At 43.1% G+C, this 21,526-nt stretch overlaps 1 protein-coding gene across 1 annotated transcript in view; it reads left to right on the forward strand.

Annotated features, from left to right (window-relative positions):
• PC (pyruvate carboxylase) overlaps window positions 1–21,526 on the forward strand; it is a 939,549-nt gene that overhangs the window by 321,103 nt on the left and 596,920 nt on the right. The window contains exon 5 of the mRNA XM_077450039.1: window positions 13,326–13,491. Within this exon, the coding sequence (XP_077306165.1) occupies window positions 13,326–13,491 (166 nt within the window). The remainder of the gene's footprint in view (window positions 1–13,325; window positions 13,492–21,526) is intronic.

Here is a 21,526-nt window from a genome sequence, read left to right on the forward strand (position 1 = left end):
CCTATATAGATTTTTAGTTAGACATCATTTAGAATACAGTGTCCAGTTCTGGAACCCTTACTTACAAAACTATATTGAGAAGGACGAGTCCAGAGACGGGCAACAAAGCTGGTGAAAGGGGTGAGGGAGAAAACATATCAGGAAATATTCAGGAACTGAATATGTATAGAAAATGAACAAAAGAGCTGCGCCAAATAATATAAATCAAAAAAACAATTTATAAAGAGAAGTCAATGAAAACGTTGTTATCCAAAAAAGGAAGACTATCGCACCACAGTGATTCCACACTTCCTTATCGCTATAGTGTCCCACCACCGACAAAACAGTGCGCATACCAGATGGTAAAAGCACAAGGAGCGTTTAAAGTACCAAGCCACCAGCAGTTCCTCTCTTCCACCGAACACTTTATCCTTAATCCCTCAGGAACGAACGATCCATACACTGTAGCCGCTCCATATTCTCATAAGTAACCCAGTTTCACGTTCGTAATATAAAAAGAAAAGAAGCCTCCCATAGTGTAAAAAACTTCAATGCTTTTTTAATTAGTAGAAATACACTTACATAAAAACAAACGTTTTCCGCATGTAAAATCAAGCCGGCCAGAAAAAAAACGAGAGCCCGTCCTCCTCTTGTAACATGTGGTGACATCACAGCGTGCCCTCCCATACGCGTTTCGTCATACGCGGCGTTTTCAATGGGGAACGGGCCCACCGTAACGCACCACCATTAAATAGAGCCAAACCTCGTTCTGAGACTTAGAGGTCTGGCAACTAAAACCATCTTAGTTGTAGGCAAAACGACTAAATCTCCCAACAGAATATAAGGGCAAAAAAATTATAAATGAAAGGAACATGGTAATCCGGATGTCACTCTCCAAAACTGTTCCACAAATTTGAGCACCTAAAAAAATTATAGTTAGAAAACACAAAAAATTTATAATAAAAAATTGATTATATATGTATTAAATACCCGAATTGTATAGGTAATGCACCCTATACGGAACTATGAGGATACATTACCAAAAATTTACCTCATATCACTATGTGTCAAAAATGATGAAATACAAAAAGATAAAATACGAAAAAAAAATTCTTAAAGCTATACTATCCCCAAATAGACTACACAAAAAATATATATGTATATAATATTTCTGTATTCTCCATGTATATATAAATAATATACAGAACACAAAAAACATCCACATGTAAAGACCCCCTAACAAAAGGGGGGGTTAGATATGTTGACCGAAATCGCTTAAATGTGCTATACTAACCTTATACACACGTCATAATTACCCCTCTTATAAATAAATGAAAATAGTGATGGCAAATGGCCAAAATAGTGCCACCCAATAATTACTTTTTTACTTTTATAGCAACAAAAACAAAAAAGACCCCAAAAAAGGAGACTATTTTTATATAAAAATAAAAATACCCCCAAAGATTTTGAAAGTTGGGCCTCTACTAAAAAAAAAAAGAAAAAAAAAAAAAAAAAAAAAAAACGAAAATATGTATAGTCTTGAAGAAAAAAAAGAAAAAAGGGAAAGTACTGAAACTTTTAAGTTAAAGGGGTTGTAAAGGTAAATGTTTTTTCACCTTAATGCATTCTATGCATTAAGGTGAAAAAACATCTGACACTGCCCCCCCCCCCCCCCGTTTTACTTACCTCACCCCTCGAAAGTTCCGCGCTCGTCCCCTGACGTCCTTTCCACCATTCAGCCTGGCCACTGATTGGCTGGAGTGGATGGATGGAAAGCAGCGCAGCCATTGGCTCACGCTGTTGTCAATCACATCCACTGGCGCGGAGCACCGGGGGGCGGGGCCGTGTGATACAGTGAGCGGCTATTAGCCTCTGGCTGTATCACGGGAGCGCGCCCGCAGATGCTTCTCACCATGCGAGGGAGCTCACATGACCGTGAGAAGCACCTGCGGGAGGAAGCTGAGACAGCCGCCGAGGGACCACAGAAGAGCAGGTTCGGGGCCACTCTGTGCAAAACGAGCTGCACAGTGGAGGTAAGTATAACATGTTTGTTATTTAAAAAAAAAAAAATCACTTTACAATCCCTTTAAGGATGTACAGTAAATCATGCTCAGGAGGGCAAAACTTTTAATATTTTTAATATTAGGTCAAGATCATGACCTTAACCAGTTGCCGACCGCCGCACGCCGATGTACGTCGGTACAATGGCACGGGCAGGCATAAGGACATACATGTACGTCCCTTGCCTCCCGCGGGTCGGGGGCCCGATCGGGCCCCCGCCCGGTGCCTGCGGCGGTCGGTATTCGTACGGGAGCGATCCCGGACGAGGGGACGGCCATTCATTCATGGCCACCCCCTCGCGATCGCTCCCGACGAATAGAAATCCCCGGTGACATCACTTCCTCTCCTGTAATGTAAACACAGGAGAGGAAGTGATGTATTCTCTCCTGTATTTTTCGTTCCGACACGGAGGAGAGCGGATCAGTAAGTTGCACCAACACTCTACACACACAGTAGAACATGCCAGGCACACTCACACCCCCCCTTTACCCCCCGATCACCCCCCCAATTACCCCTGCCCCCCAGTCACAGTGACACCAATGTCATTTTTTTTTTTTTTTTTTTGCATTGGTGTCATTTGTGACTGTAATAACTGTTAGGGCAGTTAGAGTTAGCCCCCTTTAGTTCTAATGTACCCCCCTAACCCCCCCAATAAAGGTTTAACCCCGTGATCACCCCCCGTCGCCAGTGTCACTAAGGCTGGGTTCACATTGCAGCGGTTTATGAGAACGAATGTGATTCGCACCGCACTGCAGTGCAAATCACATCCGATCTCTGTGCGATTCGAGTTCAGCCATTCGCCGCACCCGCCACACCCGCCGCACCCGCCGCAAATTCGCACGGGACCCTTTTTTTGGCCCGCAGCAGAATCGGATCGCATGGGTGTTCACACCATGCGATCCGAGTTTGCAGATCGCACTGCGATATGCGAACTGATCTGGGGGTGTCAGTAACATTTCACTGACACTCCCAGCAGTTCGCATAGGGCAGTGTGAACTGCCGCCGGGAGGCATGCGATGCGGGAACCCGCCGCGGATTCGCAGCGTTTCCGCATCGCTCCAGTGTGAACCCAGCCTAATAAGCGATCATTTTTCTGATCGCTGTATTAGTGTCACAGGTGACGCTAGTTAGGCAGGTAGGTATTTAGGTTCGCCGCAGCTTTTTATAGCGCCAGGGACCCCCATATACTACCGCATAAAGCCCCCTGATTGCCCCCTAGTTAACCCTTTCACCAGTGATCACCATATAACTGTTACAGGTGACGCTGGTTGGTTAGTTATTTTTTTATAGTTTCAGGGCACCCGCCATTTATTACCTAATAAAGGTTTAACCCCCTGATCACCCGGCGGGTGTCATTTGTGACTAATAACTGTTAGGGCAGTTAGGGTTAGCCCCCTTTAGTTCTAAGGTACCCCCCTAACCCCCCCAATAAAGGTTTAACCCCGTGATCACCCCCCGTCGCCAGTGTCACTAAGGCTGGGCTCACATTGCAGCGGTTTATGAGAACGGATGTGATTCGCACCGCACTGCAGTGCAAATCACATCCGATCTCTGTGCGATTCGAGTTCAGCCATTCGCCGCACCCGCCGCACCCGCCGCAAATTCGCACGGGACCCTTTTTTTGGCCCGCAGCAGAATCGGATCGCATGGGTGTTCACACCATGCGATCCGAGTTTGCAGATCGCACTGCGATATGCGAACTGATCTGGGGGTGTCAGTAACATTTCACTGACACTCCCAGCAGTTCGCATAGGGCAGTGTGAACTGCCGCCGGGAGGCATGCGATGCGGGAACCCGCCGCGCATTCGTGGCGTTCCCGCATCGCTCCAGTGTGAACCCAGCCTAATAAGCGATCGTTTTTCTGATCGCTGTATTAGTGTCACAGGTGACGCTAGTTAGGCAGGTAGGTATTTAGGTTCGCTGCAGCTTTTTATAGCGCCAGGGACCCCCATATACTACCGCATAAAGCCCCCTAATTGCCCCCTAGTTAACCCTTTCACCAGTGATCACCATATAACTGTTACAGGTGACGCTGGTTGGTTAGTTATTTTTTTATAGTTTCAGGGCACCCGCCATTTATTACCTAGTCTCACTAGTGTACCCCTAAATTTAGGGGTGTCTACTTTCTAAAATGGGGTCATTTGGGGGGGGTTTGTGCCATCTTGGCATTTTATGGCCTTCAAAACTGTAACGCCCTTAGAAAGCCTGAAGGCGGTGCTTGGTTTTCGGGGCCCCGTACGCGGCTAGGCTCCCAAAAAGTCCCACATATGTGGTATCCCCATACTCAGGAGAAGCAGCAGAATTTATTTTGGGGTGTCATTTCACATATGCCCATGGCATGCGTGAGCAATATATCATTTAGTGACAACTTTGTGAAAAAAAAAAAAAAAAAAAAAAAGTTTGTAATTTTCCCGCAACTTGTGGCAAAATATAAAATATTCCATGGACTCAACATGCCTCTCAGCAAATAGCTTGGGGTGTCTACTTTCTAAAATGGGGTCATTTGTGGGGGTTTTGTGCCATCTTGGCATTTTATGGCCTTCAAAACTGTAATAGGTAGTGAGAAGTGAACTCAAAAATTTACGCCCTTAGAAAGCCTGAAGGCGGTGCTTGGTTTTCGGGGCCCCGTACGCGGCTAGGCTCCCAAAAAGTCCCACATATGTGGTATCCTCGTACTCAGGAGAAGCAGCAGAATTTATTTTGGGGTGTCATTTCACATATGCCCATGGCATGCATGAGCAATATATCATTTAGTGACAACTTTGTTAAAAAAAAAAAAAAAAAAAAAAAAGTTTGTAATTTTCCCGCAACTTGTGGCAAAATATAAAATATTCCATGAACTCAACATGCCTCTCAGCAAATAGCTTGGGGTGTCTACTTTCTAAAATGGGGTCATTTGTGGGGGTTTTGTGCCATCTTGGCATTTTATGGCCTTCAAAACTGTAATAGGTAGTGAGAAGTGAACTCAAAAATTTACGCCCTTAGAAAGCCTGAAGGCGGTGCTTGGTTTTCGGGGCCCCGTACGCGGCTAGGCTCCCAAAAAGTCCCACATATGTGGTATCCCCGTACTCAGGAGAAGCAGCAGAATTTATTTTGGGGTGTCATTTCACATACGCCCATAGCATGTGTGAGCAATATATCATTTAGTGACAACTTTGTGTAAAAAAAAAAAAAAATTTTTTTTTTTGTCATTATTCAATCGCTTGAGGCAAAAAAATAAAATATTCAATGGGCTCAACATGCCTCTTATCAATTTCCTTAGGGGGTCTACTTTCCAAAATGGGGTCATTTGGGGGGGTTTTGTACTGCCCTGCCATTTTAGCACCTCAAGAAATGAGATAGGCAGTCGTAAACTAAAAGCTGCGTAAATTCCAGAAAACGTACCTTAGTTTGTAGATGTGACAACTTTTGCGCAAACCAATAAATATACAATTATTGACTTTTTTTTTACCAAAGACATGTGGCTGAATACATTTTGGCCTAAATGTATGACTAAAATTGAGTTTATTGGATTTTTCTAATAACAAAAAGTAGAAAATATCATTTTTTTTCAAAATTTGCGGTCTTTTTACGTTTATATCGCAAAAAATAAAAATCGCAGAGGCAATCAAATACCATCAAAAGAAAGCTCTATTTGTGGGAAGAAAAGGACGCAAATTTTGTTTGGGTACAACATTGCATGACCGCGCAATTACCAGTTAAAGCAGCGCAGTGCCAAAGTGTAAAAAGACCTCTGGTCATTTACCAGCAAAATGGTCCGGTCTGAAAGTGGTTAAACTAGCAGTTGGAAAGTTCAATGTGAACCTTATAGAAGTATTTCCCGAAAAAGTACAGTCATTGATGCTTGGAACAGAGGTAGTGAATCAGTCAGTAGTAATACATGAATTTAAATATTCTTAGAACAAATGTAGATCTATACTCCAGACAGAGAAAAAAAAAAGAGTGCAAAAGTAGCTGTCTCTTATCACTCACCAAGCAGAAGGGAGATATTGGCCTACTTGATTTCCCACTATACTTTAAGGCCTTACGTTTTCAACATACAAAATTCTACGTTTCTTGAGGACTACTATCACTAAAATGGGTAGTTTACGGAAAACTTCTACGTTTGAAGGACTTTTATGCATGTTTACATTCTATGTGCACCATCTTTTGTCACAGCTGCATAAACTTTTGGTATCCCTTCCTGCAGTATACATCCGTAAACTTTACACAAAATATTCCTGTAAACCTCTAATTTAGGCTGGCATTGTCATCAGAAAAAGTATGCCCATTCTGGGTTCAAGTGAGACAACTAGTACTTCATCTTACTTCAGTAAAACTTGGCAGTAATACTATGAGTTATTTATGCCACATTAATAGTGTACCGCTTACCTGCTATAAATGCTCACAGTTCACTTTTTTTTTGTAAATTTTTGTTTATTAAGAGATTTTTCAACACATACAGTACAAAACACATGTACCAACCCCCCCCCCCCCACTCCCTCCCACTTCCTCCCGCTCTTAATACCTTGTGCAGCCTTCCAACCAATACCAAATCTTGTTCCATGTCCCCAACCGTATCCCACAAAAATTATGTTCCCAGACATTAATGGCATTACCGATCAACCCGCAGCCAGATAAATAGCTAACCATGCTTATATCATTCCCTTGCCCAGTATATCGGGTGGTTATTTAAAGCCCACCCCCACGTAATGGAAATAATTCAAGGTATCCTTTGCATCCAGCCAACATTGCCACACTTTCTCAAAGTATGTTGCTTTATATAGAGGTAGTGTTTTATTAATTATACTTTTCCAGTATGGCACCGTAGGTGGTTCAGGTTTTTTGCAACAGAATAGCTTTGCGGGCATAAAACATAGAGAGGGAGATCATAGTTCTCTGCGCCTTTTTGGGGCGCCAACTCCTCCACCAACCCAAGCAAACATGTCGCGACTGTGACAGGAATTGGCACTGAAAGCACTGTCTATATAGTGTGTGTTACCCCTTACCAGAAATCCTTTATCCGCTGGCACTGCCAAAATACGTGGTCAAAGTCAGCATGATTATCTGCGCAGCGCCAGCATACTGCTGTACCTGTCACAGTTCACTTTTTAAATGTGGCCAGAGCATGCATTCTGGATTTATGGAAGCCATCTACCACCTAACCCCTCTTCCATTCTGCACTCTTTTTTTTCCCTGTCTTCTGCCCCATCCACCCTCTTTTTTATTTTATTTGATTTATTATACCTTAAAAATGTAAGATTAAGAACAACCAAAAAATAGAGCAATTAATATCACCACTCAATACTGTAAAAATCTTTTTGCAAATACTTAATAGAGATGAAAGCTCATTATTAAAGTGTTAACCTAAAAAAAAAAGGTCCTGTTCCTTTAAGGCATGAATAACAGCACAGCACAGTGCTTGTGCTGTGCAATTCTTCTTCTCTTCCTAATTGGTAATAAACCTGGTTGTTCCTGCCAGTTCCTTAGCTCCCCTGCCTCTGCTGACCACGATAATCATGGCTGCTGAGCCCAGACTACCGTGGTCAGTTTACGTGCCTCATCCGCAGCCCTGCTCTCTCCTCTAACAGTCTCTTCCCCCCTCCCTCCCTGTCATCATGAGATCACTTTCCTCCCCACCCCTCCCACCTCTATTCAGCTGCATGATGCAGCTTATAGGAAAGGAATCCCATGCAGATATGCTGCCATTAATGAAAGTGTAAGTGTTAGAAATGGATAGGGGAAATACCTTTTCTGACTCTGCATCCGTGTGATCACATGATTCCCCTGTGCTGGCCAGCCTCGCTCAATGGAGAGAAGCAGGAGGGGCAGATATTACCCTGTGACATCAGCCGGCCAGCAGAGGGCAATCTTGGCCCCTCCCACCTCTCTGCAAAGTTCAAAGCTGGCCAGCACAGGGGAATCATGTGATCGCATGGCTGCAGTGTCAGAAAAGGTATTTCCCCTGTCCATTTCTAACAAACACTTTCATTAATGGCAGCATATCTGCATGGGATGCATGTAAAATCACTTTGGTGACTTTACAAACACTTTAACTAAAGGGCTAGGCTTTGCTCACTCTATAGGCCCAGCAAAAATGTAGTTTGTTTAAAGATCTCAACAGGTTTATTCACAACTGTCAGGAGATTTTATGCCAAGGATGCCAACAGTGAGCCTATAGAGGAGGCATGCAGCCTCGAGCCTAGTTACATAGTTAGTCAGGTTGAAAAAAGACCATCCAGTTCAACCACAAAAAAAAAAAAAAAAAATACAATCCCATATACCCAATTCTATACCCACAGTTGATCCAGAGGAAGGCAAGAAATCCCAGCAGAGCATGATCCAATTGGCTAAGGCAGGGGAAAAAAATTCCTTCCTGATCCCCCGATAGGCAATCAGATTTTCCCCGGATCAACTTTACCTATTAATGTTAGTACCCAGTTATATTATGTACACTTAGGAAATAATCCAGGCCTTTCTTAAAGCAATCTACTGAGCTGGCCAGAACCAGCTCTGCAGGGAGTCAATTCCACATTTTCCCAGCTCTTGCTGTGAAGAAACCTTTCCGTATTTGGAGAGGAAATCTCTTTTCCTCTAGACGTAAAGAGTGCCCCCCGTCCTCTTTGTTGACTGTAAAGTGAATAACTCAACACCAAGTTCACTATATAGACCCCTTATATATTTGTACATGTTGATCATATCCCTCCTTAATCTCTAGTGTCCCAGATCCGCTTGACAACTCTTCAGAAGATTATGCCATTTCCATGTCTATGGGATAATGGAGAGCTGATGAGCACTCCCAGTAAACCTTTTTCCACCCTGATATAGTTCATATGGGTTTTTGACCTAAATCTACCTTCTTTCCCACTTCCTCCAAAGGCCCTGTGTGGAGACCTATTACCAAGCTACCTACCGATCTTTTAGCAACAAAAAAGTACACCAATAATTTAATCAGTACAGAGAGGTCAGCATTAAAAGACTTGGAGTGTAAACAATGAACAAGTAGTGAGACAAGTGGACAAGGGTGTCACCTTAGTCATTCAAAACGGGGTTGATTATCTGAATGAGGCCCTCAGATTATTGTCCGATGTTGATACATACAAAACCATTGCAAATGATCCCTTACCTACTTATCAGTCCTTACCGAGATCTTTTTTTTTGTTTTTATCAAATAATCTTCATTTACATTTTTATAAACACACTTTGATTTCATTTCACTTTCAAACAATTCTCCCAAAAACACTTTGCACAAATAAATATAAAACACTCGGTGCCCTACTTATAGCTTCCCTTTTGTATGTGTTTTTTTTCACATAAAAAAAGAAAGTAAGAAAGTGAAAGTAAGGCTCAGAGAGGCTTGCCAATCTACTCTAGTTCTATCATTCCATCTTCCCATCTACTCTGCTTTCCCCCTTTTCTCTATTCTCGGTTATTTCTTTATTTGATATTTTAATTTCCCCTGTTTAACCAAGATTCCCATATTTTCATAAATGTCTCAACATCTCCCCATTGTGATGTATACATATCTTTTCTTTTTGATGATGTTGTCTAATGTATAGCTAAACAATTTCTTGCTATTAGTTTCTGCACCAAGAACAAACCTACTTATTATTGCCGCTTGCCTTCTATTTATTATGCCCTCTTCCCCTACATACCCCAGGGTACATATTTTGGGATAAAGGACAACTCCAAAAATAAATCTTAGTATGCTAAAATCCTCCCCCAGTATCTGTGTTTTGGACAGCTCCACTTCAGGTGGATGAGGTCTCCATTTGGGTCTCCACATAGTGGGCATTTAGCATCCAGCCTCCACCCAAACAAAAATAGTTTTTGAGGGGTATAGTATATTCTATGAAGCAGCGGCAAATGCGAGATTCACTGTGACAAGGATACTATTGGTCGGCTTCTAGTATGTATTTCCATTGTTCCTGTTATTTCACCTAAATCCTCCACCCATTGAAGCCTACAAGGAAATTCTACCTCTCCCACCTGTCTCTGCCCCACAAATAGCCCCATACACCCCTGATATCACTCCCCCTAGACATGCCTGCAGCAATGACTTTGCAAAGAATGCCGGTCCCACTCCATTTCAATGGCTTTTCTTTAAATTGTTTCTCCGTTGCATGTCTAATTTGTGGATATTTATAAAAGGACTGCCTCAAAATTTCATATTCCTCTCTGAGCTCTTGAAATGATTTAAGGGTTATCACTCTATACAACCAGGCCACACCTCTCCCATTCCCTATTTCTGTCTGTTTTCAATTCCCTGTAAATGTTTTGTTGTCCCAAATAGGAGATAATTCGGTGTAACCTTAGTTACATAGTAGGCATGGTTAAAAAAGACTCAAGCCCATTAAGTCCAGTCTATGTGTGTGATTTTATGTCAGTAGCAGAATGTTTTGGGGCATAATTCTAATTATGCCTATGATGTGTTAGAAATATCTCATTAACCTCTTGCCGACTCACGCCAATATATGTCGGCAGAAGGGCACGTACAGGCAGATTAACGTACCTGTACGTTGCCCTTTAAGAAGTGGTTTGCCCGCCCATCGCAACCTCCATGAGTGTGATCGAGGGATACCCGCGATCGTCTCACGGAGAGGAAGAACGGGGAAATGATATTGTAAACAACAAGCATTTTCCCATTCTGCCTAGTGACACTGACACTGACACTGATCACTGCTCCCTGTGATTGGGAGCGGTGATCAGTGTCGTGCCGCACATAGCCCCCCCCCCCCCCACAGAATCACTCCCTAGGACACACTTAACCCCTACAGCGCCACCCAGTGGTTAACCCCTTCACTGCCAGTCCCATTTACACAGTAATCAATGCATTTTTAATTGCATTGATCGCTGTATAAATGTGAATGGTCCCAAAATTGCGCCAAAAGTGTCCGATCTGTCCGCCATAATGTCGCAGTCATAATAAAAATCACTGATCGCCAACATTACTAGTAAAAAAAAAAAAAGGAAAATATTAATAAAAATTACATAAAACTATCCCCTATTTTGTAGACGCTATAACTTTTGCACAAACCAATCAATGAACGCTTATTAGGATTTCTTTTACCAAAACAATGTAGAAGAATACGCATTGGCCTAAACTGAGTAATACATTTTTTTTATATATCTTTTGGGGATATTTATTATAGCAAAAAGTAAAAAAAATATATATATATTTTTTTCAAAATTGTTGCTATTTTTTTTGTTTATAGCACAAAAAATAAAAGGTTATCAAATACCACTAAAAGAAAGCTCTATTTGTGGGGAAAAAAGGATGTCAATCTTGTTTGGGAGCCACGTCGCACGACCGCGCAATTATTAGTTAAAGCAACGCAGTGCCAAATCGTAAAAAGTGCTCTGGTCTTTGAGCAGCCAAATGGTCTGGGGCTTAAGGGGTTGTCAAATTTGTGTAAAAATAAATAAATAAAAATATTTTCAGTATTTTACAAAAAATTACATTTTCAAAAGACTCATGTCTCTCAGAAAATACCCTTTGGAATTAGTTTTCCAAAGTGTGGTCATTTTGTCTTTGTTTCCACTGTTTTGATGCTCTAGGGCAGGGATGCCCAACCTTTTGATGAGCGAGGGCCATCGAATCGACTTGGTAACTGGTCGCGGGCCAAAATAAGTGTAATGGGCAGAAAACAGGTCTGTATCTACGCTGCATATGCAGAACAGATATGGACACAGCCCATGCCACTCTATGGGCCCTCCAACTCAATCCGACGGAAGCGTATCGGATTGAAGGTAAGCAGGGGTAAATGGACATAGAGGTGAATGGAGGGTCCGATTAGGTCCTAAGGCTGCTTTCACACTGATGCGCCATACGCGCCTGTGGCTTTCCTGCATGTTTGCTGCACTTTGCCATAGACTTCTATTATATCCTGATGGTATAGTGCACTTCTGAAAGCGCACCAAACCCACAGTTAATAATGGCTCAGTGCAGGTAACCCGCAGGTACAGGATTAGTTTAACAGCAGCCTAGTAACCACTGAAGAACAGATATGCCCATATATACACTGATTTCAGTAACAAACACAAAAACAGTCTTCCATTCAGTTTTCCCCAGCTGTTGCTGTCTCAAGCAGAGGGCATTTGCATCAGCCTATATGGCTCGGCTTTGCAGCTTCTTGCTTTCTCTACCGCCGACTTCATTCATAACACTGATGCTCTGGGATGGTGGGTCAGCAACCTGCGATCTGGGATTGTCAAACCACCATCCCAGAGCAGGAGGTCGCGGGCCACATCAGAGGGCTCCGCGGGCCACATGTGGACCCCGGGCCACTGGTTGGGCACCCCTGCTCTAGGGCCTCCCAAAATGTGGTAGGTAGTCAGGAAATTAGATAATCTTTGTGAAAAAGTCTCACAGAGGTGTGGTATACCCATATTCAGGAGGCATAGCAAAACATGTTTTAGGGTGCAATTCGTAGTAAAATATGTCAATGCTGTATGTGAGAAATGACAACTTTGTGAAAAAAAAAAAATATTATTACATTTCTTGATTTTCCATAAATTGTGACAAAAAAAATGACAACTTGACAAAAAAAACTTCACTATGCCTCTTACTAAATACCTTGATCTGCCTGCTTTCTGAAAAAGGGTCATGGGGGGGGGGGTATTTGTACTGTTCTTTTTGAGCCTCAAGAAATGAGATAGGCAGCCGATTTCATAATCGATTTTCAAATATACTGTATATACCATAGTTTGTAAAAACTTTCACACAGACTAAATAATACTAATAATACTTTGGGTTATTTTTACCAAAGAAATGAAGCAGAATATATTCTGGCCTAAATTTATGAAGAAAGATCATTTATTTGCAAACTTTTATAACAGAAACTAAGAAAACTGTTTTATTTTGTGTTTGTGTTGTGTTTACATGTTTGATATTTTTTTCCTTTTATATAGCAAAAAATAAAAATCACAGTGGTGATTATATACCCCCAAAAGACAGCTCCATCTGTCTCAAAAAAAAATAAAAAATGGGTACAGTGTTGTATGACTGCGTAATAGTCATTCAAAGTGTGACAGTGCTGTAAACCTCAAAACGGCCTGGGCAGGAAGGAGGGTGACAATCACTCTTTTGTGTTTCAATGTTGCTAAGAACCATGTCTTTGCAACTTTGTTTTTCCATGCTTTGAATATTATCAGATCAATTTTTACTTGTTTGCATGATTGTAATACAGTAATCAGCGTAGTTAAAGGATGCTGCTTTACCTGTCTACATAAAGAAAACAAAAAATAAACTTGGTAAGCTTTGTTGAATGTAGACTTGATGATTTTCATTTGTTTTCACCTCCAAGGAAAATGAAGTGGATGCTGTTCACCCAGGTTATGGCTTCCTGTCTGAGCGTTCTGATTTTGCACAGGCTTGTGCAGATGCTGGTGTACGATTCATTGGACCCTCACCCGAGGTTGTGCGTAAAATGGGTGATAAAGTGGAAGCCCGAGCTATTGCAATAAGTGCTGGTAAGAATTGTCAAAGTAAAAAAAAGTATATTTATTTTAGTTTTCATACATTTTCTGTGCATACATATGTTCCTTCTTTGCAGTTCTTGTTATAGGAAGTACATTCAGCCCTGTTATATTCATTGTACATACGCTTAAAATGTTTATTAAGTTAGGTTTAAAGCGGGGTTTCCCTCAGAACTAGGGACACCGAGCATTCCATATAACCCTGCCTACTACATGAGACTCCATCTTTTTGCAAGTGTCCTTAGGGATGGGCCTGTTTTCCCATGGAGAAGTATTATTCCTTTTTAAACAATTTTTTTGTTTGCTTCTTCTACTAAGATCTGATTGCTTATTATCTTGGGCTATTCAGCTGTTCCTGGATCGGTTAACCTCAGTTTGTACCCTATTGTGTGATGACAGCCTGTAATGTTTGGCACTGGTACCTGCATTAGGCGCTCACTTTGGCACATAGTGCAAAATGTGTAGTTAGCCGCAGAGTGTTATACAGGTCCAGGGCAGTGGTCCATATCTATTGTTCCAAGGCCCCCGAAGACCACTTTTGGGGGTATGCCCACCCTGATATTTGAAGCTTGGACCTTTTCCTGGGTCCAGCATCATGGATAGGATAAGACAGGGTTTTCTGTATGTTTACACCGGTTCCTGCCTTTTACTAACTCTTTTCACAGTGCATAGCCCATTATGCAGTTTTGTAGGCAGAAGAATTGAGTGATATTCACTTTGCTGTGGTAACCCTTGCCATTTTACCTCAAAAATTTCTCCACACAAGCAACTTGTCTTTTTTTCTTCTCCTATCCTGACTAAGTTTCAGGAGGCTGAAGTTACTGTCACTCCTTCTGGATGATGCCTTCCCATCCACCCTTTCCACTGAGCATGCAGAGAGCGCTTTGCTGCACTCCTGCTATCATCTTGTAAAGAAATACAGCCACCAGAGCACACACAGCACCTGTGTTATAGCAGCACCTGTATCCGGACACACAAAACCCCATTTGTTTTGACCTGCATCCTATGAGTACCACACTGGGTATCCCCTCACTTAGCAGTGGCAGATCACAGGTGCAAAGGAGCTTGGGGAAAAAAAGGACCAAATAGCATGTTTTCTACAGGCGGTCTACAGAAAACTCAAACCAGAGCTCAGGATTATAGCTGTTTCCATGTCCTGGAGCAATGTCCTATTATGACACCACCCCTGTTATCTAACTCTGGTGCCCCCTCAGGCATGTATCGTGCAGCGTGTCTGAAAAAAGCTGATTTCTCTTTAACTGTCTGAATTCTGTGGACAGCCAACACTTCTAGAACCTTTGGTTTCCAAAAGCCAGATACACATCCTCTGTTCCCTCTGATCCTGTTAAGGATTCAGAAGTGGAACCTCCTTTTCTTGAGGATATTATAGAGAAAAGTATGGAGAATCCTAATTTTGTAGAAGAGGCTGCAAAGGTTTTTCTTTTCCTTGGATTTTATGAAATGCAAGCTGTTGCCTTTTGCCAAATGTTTTCTCCTGTGGACACACAAATGGATGTGGTGTGCATTAGTCTGCCCAGCAGTATCTATCTGCACAGCATAAACGAGCCCACGTGGGCACTAAAAACTGGCAAATTTCAAAAAGACTTTCTCAATACATGCACACATTGTGTAATTTCAGAACTGATCCAATCCTGAATTTCTAAAATGTATCCTATGTAAATGGAATTAAAGAAGAAGAAATAGCAGGATCCACTAAGGGAACCATCCATTTCAGTTCTCAATATTCTTTTCTTATCCATCTGCAGTAGCAGTTTCCGGTGCCAGCCCAGCTCGCAGCTGAAGTACTAATGAAAAAGGATGTCCAGATGGCCGCACTACTGATGCCTCCTTCATTACAAATGTTCCGTAATACCTGGTGCATTTGTTAGACAGCAGGTGAATGATATGACTCTGCTAACGTGTTTCACGCTGTACTAGTGCTTACTCATAGCAGCTGTTATTAGTATGCGCAAGTACACTGCAACACGCTTTTGCTGTCCACTTTAGATTTTTAGCCCATTTTATGGAACCTTTGTAATAAAGGTGATTTCAGCATTGCTGCCATCTGGATTTATTTATTCTATTCTTTATTGAAGATGTTACTCTTTCAAAGATTTTGTTGCTAGGTTTCCGAAAGTCCTTTTAAAGTCCTGCTTTGCCCTTGATGGTTTTGCCCTGCAGCCAACAATTGCTGCTATGTTCATTTGCCAGACCATTGCTAACTAGATGGGACATATGAATAGAGAACACAAGCATGTCTTTGAGGGCTGTTCTCTTAAAATTGTTACAGCTGATGCCCTCAGCGTTGTTGTTTTGCATTAAAACTCTAGAGCACAGGTGTCAAACTGGCAGTCCTCCAGCTGCAAGCATGCAAGGCTGACAGTTACAAGCATGACTCCCACAGGCAGAGTCATGATGGGACTTGTAGTTCTGCAAGAGCTGGAGGGCCGCCAGTTTGACAACCCTGCTCTAGAGAATGTAATTCACAAAGTCTTGAGAATGTCCCTTATCTCTGTGCATAGGTGCAGGATTTTGTGACTGAAAGTTTGGTCTGCTAAATTGGCATGTAGACAGTGTCTTCCACTCATCCCTTTTTATCTCTTGATAAAGTCATCAAGTTAGTCACTGGGGAAAAGGTGCTTTTATCCAACAAGAAGCCTACCTTCTCATAACCAACCTTAGTACTTTAACTGGCAGGTCCTGGTCTTCTTCTCTGAGACGAGATTCATTTCTGCTATCAGTAGGCATACAAGATCATGATCTAAACCAGGGCTCAAAATTTCAAGTTCTGAGCTACTGGCCAGGCCTCACGAGTTACACCCCACCAGTTGCCCCACCCAACCCCTACCATGCCCACCCCTAATTCCACCCCTAAATATACCCTCATAAATGATGCTGTTAAATGTTTTGTGCAGAATTAATGCATATTATTTATGTTATGGATGTAATTTATACATGTACTTGCCTCATCTGTGCAGTGGTTTTTCACAGCGCAGCCTGGATCCTCTACTTCTCAGGTCCCTCTTCGCTACTCCTGGCCCCTCCGGTTGAGTGCCCCCACAGCAAGCAGCTTGCTATGGGGGCACCTGTACCAAGTTACAGCTTGCGTCCATTCAGGCATGGAGCCCCGGCTCTGCCCTTCTCTCTTCTGATTGGCTAACTGACTGTGATTGACAGCCGTGGGAGCCAGTGAAGACTCTGAAGACCGAGTTGTGGCCTTGTAGATCTGAGCCATGGAGGCCTGGTCATGCACTGCGCAAGAAGCACTTACAGCCCTGGTGGAGTGCGCTTTAACATGAAAAGGAGGAATTTTCCTCTTTAAACCATAAGCCTAAACAATCACTTGACAAATCCATTTGGGAATTGTATATTTTGGTGCTGCCTGTCCTCTTTTAGGACCATCTGGCAACACAAACAAAACATCTGTTTTGCGAATCTGACTGGTCACCTTTAAATAGACCTTGACCTCTCTCACTACATCAAGAAAATGTAGTGACCTTTCTTCCACAAACCGAGGTTCTGGGAAAAAACAAAGGTAGAACAATATCCTGGTTTAAATGAAAACCTGTCGCTACCTTTGGTAGGAATCTAGGAGGAGGCCACAATACCATCTTATCCTTATGAATAATCAAATATGGCTCTTTACAAGAAAGAGCCGCCAACTCAGATACTCTTCTAGCAGAGGATATGGCAGCCAAAAAAAATTATTTTTCTGGTCAAGAGGACCAAGGCAATATTCCGTATAGACTCAAAAGGCTGTTTTTGTAAAGCCGACAGGACTAAATTCAAATCTCAAGAGTTCAGGGGTGTCCCGACCGGAGGATGAATTTGTGTTACCCCCTGAATAAAGTTATGAACCAGAGAATGAGAAGCACAAGGTCGTTGAAAAAATACCGATATCTGGCCTTTGATAGTACTCAGGGCCAGCTTCATCTCCAATCCCATCTGTAGGAATCCCAGGATCCTACCTATGACATATTTCCTGGGGTGCCAACCCCTGGATTTACACCAGGAGACATACGCCTTCCAGACTCTATAGTATATGACCCTGGAGGCCGGTTTCCTAGCATTAACCAAGGTAGAAACTACTGAAGCTGTCAACCCACGATCTTTTAGAATGTGGGACTCAATAGCTAAACTGTTAAATTTAGCATTTGTAAGGTAGGATGGAATACCAGACCTTGGCAAATCAAGATCCCCTGGGCCACACTGGGGCCACCAGAATCATCTCCTTCCCTTCCTGCTTGATCCTGCAAAGAAGGCACGGAAGCAGCAGAACAGGAGGGAACTCATAGATCAGAGAAAACTGATCCCGTGGAAAGACCAAGGTGTCTGTTCCGCATGCCTGTGGATCCCTTGTCCTTGACACAAAGTTGTCGACTTTGTTGTGAATCTGGACGCAAACAGATGCACGTCCGGAATACCCCATCTTCAAAATATTGACCATTCTCCTGGAAACAATTGTTGGCGATTTAAGTAGTCTGCCTGCCAAATTTTTATCCCTGGAAGGAAAATTGCCGATAGGCAAGGGATGTTGTTTTCTGCCCAACATAGAACATGGTTCACCTCTCTTTGGGCTGCACAACTTCTCGTGCCCCCTTGGTGATTGATGTAGGCCACAGCCATGGCATTGTCAGATTGGATCCTGACAGGACAATTCCGTAGTCTGAATGTCCAGGCATCTAGGGCCAGACGTACTGCCCGAACTTCTGGAATATTGATGGGCAAGGTACTCTCTGAGTTGGACCACTTCCCTTGGACAAATGCTTTTTCCAGGACTGCTTTTCAGCCTAGAAGGCTGGCATCCATCGTTACCACCTTCCAGGATACTGGTAGAAAGGATCTCCTCTGTTGAAGATTCCTGAATATCAGACACCAGTTCAGGCCCTGACGCACTTCGGGGGATAAGTGCATTGGAAAGGCTAAAGCCTGGATCTTCTTGTTCCAAGTTGACAGAATACGGTTTTGCAGCAGTCTTGAATGAAACTGCGCATAAGGAACAGCCTCGAAAGAAGCCACCATCTTTCTTAACAACTTCATGCAAAGCCGAATAGAAGGACTTTTCTTTGTTTTGACAAGTCAAACCAGTTCCCTTATGGAACTGATCCTTTCCTGGGGTAAGAAAACACTCTTCTTAGCTGTATCTATGATCAGCCCCAAGTACTGCAATCTCTTTGATGGTTTTAAGGAGGATTTCTCTAGGTTGAGAATCCAGCCTAGGAATTCTAGGTAACTCACGGCTGTGACTAAACTTTGGTTTAGGCGAGTTACTGACTGATCTACCAAGAGCAGCTTGTCTAAGTAGGCTAGAATTGTTCTACCCCAAGCCCTTATCCTGGCTAAAGGAAGGGCCAGGATCTTTGTGAACACTTGAGATGCAGTAGCTAGACCAAAAGGCAGAGCTACAAACTGAAAATGACGATTTTCTACCTCGAAATGCAGACATTTCTGGTGAGTGGGGAAAATTGGCACGTGGAGATAAGCATCCTTGATGTCGATTGATGCCGGAAATTCTCCTCCTTGTAGGATTGAGACAACTGATTGGATTGACTCCATGCTAAAAGAACGAATATTCAAGTACCTGTTTAGATCCTTGAGATCTAAAATTGGGCTGACCTCCCCGTTTGGTTTTGGTACCGTTAAGAGGTTTGAATAAAACGCAGACCCCTGCTCTTCTGTGGGAACTACTGATATCACCTTTTGAGACGAGAGATGATCCAAAGCCAGAAAGAGAGACTTCCTTTTCCCTGGGTATGTGGGAATGTTTGATCTTCGAAAAAGAGGAGACGGGAATTCTTGGAACTCTAGTTTGTAACCTAGAGAAATTGAGGAAGCCGTCCATCTGTCTTGACATTGTTCCTACCAGATCTTTGAAAAGTGTAGAAGCCTTCCCCTCACTCAAGCGAGCAGGGGCGCCCCTTTATAAGGAGGCTTTATTATTTTGCTTTGTGGGCTTTCTGCCCCAGGTCCTCTTTTGGCCCTGGGACTGTCCCTGAGGTCTTCCTCTTTAACCTGATAGTGGAGGCCGTCGAGACTGCCTGGAGGCAGATGCCCCCCGCACTGGAGAAGAAGCACGTTTAAAGTAAAAATGCTTAAACTTCTTCTTAACTGGTAAAAGAGAACTTTTCCCATTAGAAAATCTTTGGCTATATTTATCCAGATCATCTCCAAATCACCGTTCACCATGAAATGGGAAACTGGCCGAGAGCTTTTTACATGGCGCTTCGACTGACCAATTTTTCAACCATAGGATTCTTCGCACATGCACCAGCCCTAGCATGAGCTGTGAGGCTTGGAGAATACACAAACACAATGCATCTGATATACCGGCCAACTCCTGGGCCTGCTTATGAGGAATAATTTTGAGTACCTCTACAAACTGGTCCTTTAAGGACTGAGATACTCCAATCGCTTCCAAAGCAGGCTGAACAACTGAACCTGTGAGAGAAGTGTTGCTTTTAAAGAGAAATTCCAACTTCTTATTTGTTGGATGCTTCAACATTTCAGCATCGTCAACAGGACAAGTCAGGTACTTGTTCACAGAGGATATAGCAGTGTCAATTGCTGGAATCCCCCATTTCTTATAGAATTCTTCCTCCATAGGATAAAGTATAGAAAACTTTTTAGGAGGATAAAACTGTTTATCTGGGTGCTCCCACTCAAAATACATAAGCTTCTTTAGCCATGAATGGATAGGAAAGGCATCAACAGATTGGGGAGGCTTTAATGACCCTAAACCAGAGGTGGGCACATCGATTGACTGCGCTACAGGCAGTAAAAAAGTTGAGCAGACCAATTTAGGGAGGGAGTGTACCAACAGTCTCTCCTGTGAAGCTGATCCTTCCATAATAGGATCTTTGGAAGAGAGGGCCTCTTCCTGATCTTTTGAGAGAATTTTATTATCTTTTGCTGCTTGTTCCTCAGCATGAGGATCCTGAGCAGTGGACTGCGATCTGCTACACTTAGGCCCACTCTGGGATGCGATAAAAGCATCAATCTTTTGCTCCAAACTTAGTGTTGTTCCAACCGAAAAAAAAAAAATTTGGATTTTTTTTTTACTCACCTCTAAATGGCTGTTGCTAGGGGTTCCCTCGTAGTCTGTCTCCTTCAGTGCCTGGGCTCTTGACGTCACTTCCTCTCAGCGCAGGAAGGGCTCAGCTCTGCCCCCTCCCTCTTGTTAATCATCTGGGACACGTGACAGGTCCCAGACGATTGTTTGACTAATCACGGTGAGCGGCGCCGCTCGCGCATGTGCAGTGGGTGCCCGACTGTGGAGCCACAGCCGGGTGCCCACAGTTACAATGCCGGCGCCACCGAATGGAGGGGGAGATGAGCGGGGCTTCAATCCCCCACATCGCTGGACCCTGGGACAGGTAAGTGTCCGATTATTGAAGGTCAGCAGCTGCAGTATTTGTAGCTGATGACTTTTAATTTTTTTTTTTTTTTTTTATAATGGGAACACCTCTTTAAAATGGTAGAAGAAAAAAACTCCTTAGTGATATATATAGGGGCTGTTAGGAGCTGCTACAACACCAGCCAGATGGCTCACTCTGACTGGCCACATCACTCTGAGGAAGATCTTTTTAGAGATGGATCTAGGTTGTCATGCAACAACAGACCCTCTAGAACCCTTTGAGGTGTTCCTTAGGTACTACCAGAAGGAATGCATACACTGCTTGAGCTATAGTCCAGCACAGTTGCTGCAATTAATGGCAGCCTGATGCAGCAGTAAAATGTGTCAAAGGAAAATGCCTGTGTCACCAAACTTCTTAATGCCACCTTTGCTCTTGTGTCCCTCCACAGACTGCAGAATCAAAAATGGTGTTTTTAAAAACTTACCTCCTCACAACTTGCCCCCCTGGACATCAGAGGATGCCAACGCTGCTAAGCCATGCCCCCTCGCGTTGCCTAGAGCTCTTCCCCCTTTCTTTTTAACAGAAAGCCTTCTCCCGCGTGAGCGGCAGACTACAAGTCCTCTGGGACCCACGAGATGGAGCAGCATGGCGCAGGGAGGGGGCTCTGTAAGCCA

The sequence above is a fragment of the Lithobates pipiens genome, unplaced genomic scaffold (genome assembly GCF_037356315.1).
Source record: "Lithobates pipiens isolate NorthernLeopardFrog02 unplaced genomic scaffold, aLitPip1_a1.2 Scaffold_10, whole genome shotgun sequence".
Classification (NCBI taxonomy): Eukaryota; Metazoa; Chordata; class Amphibia; order Anura; family Ranidae; genus Lithobates; species Lithobates pipiens.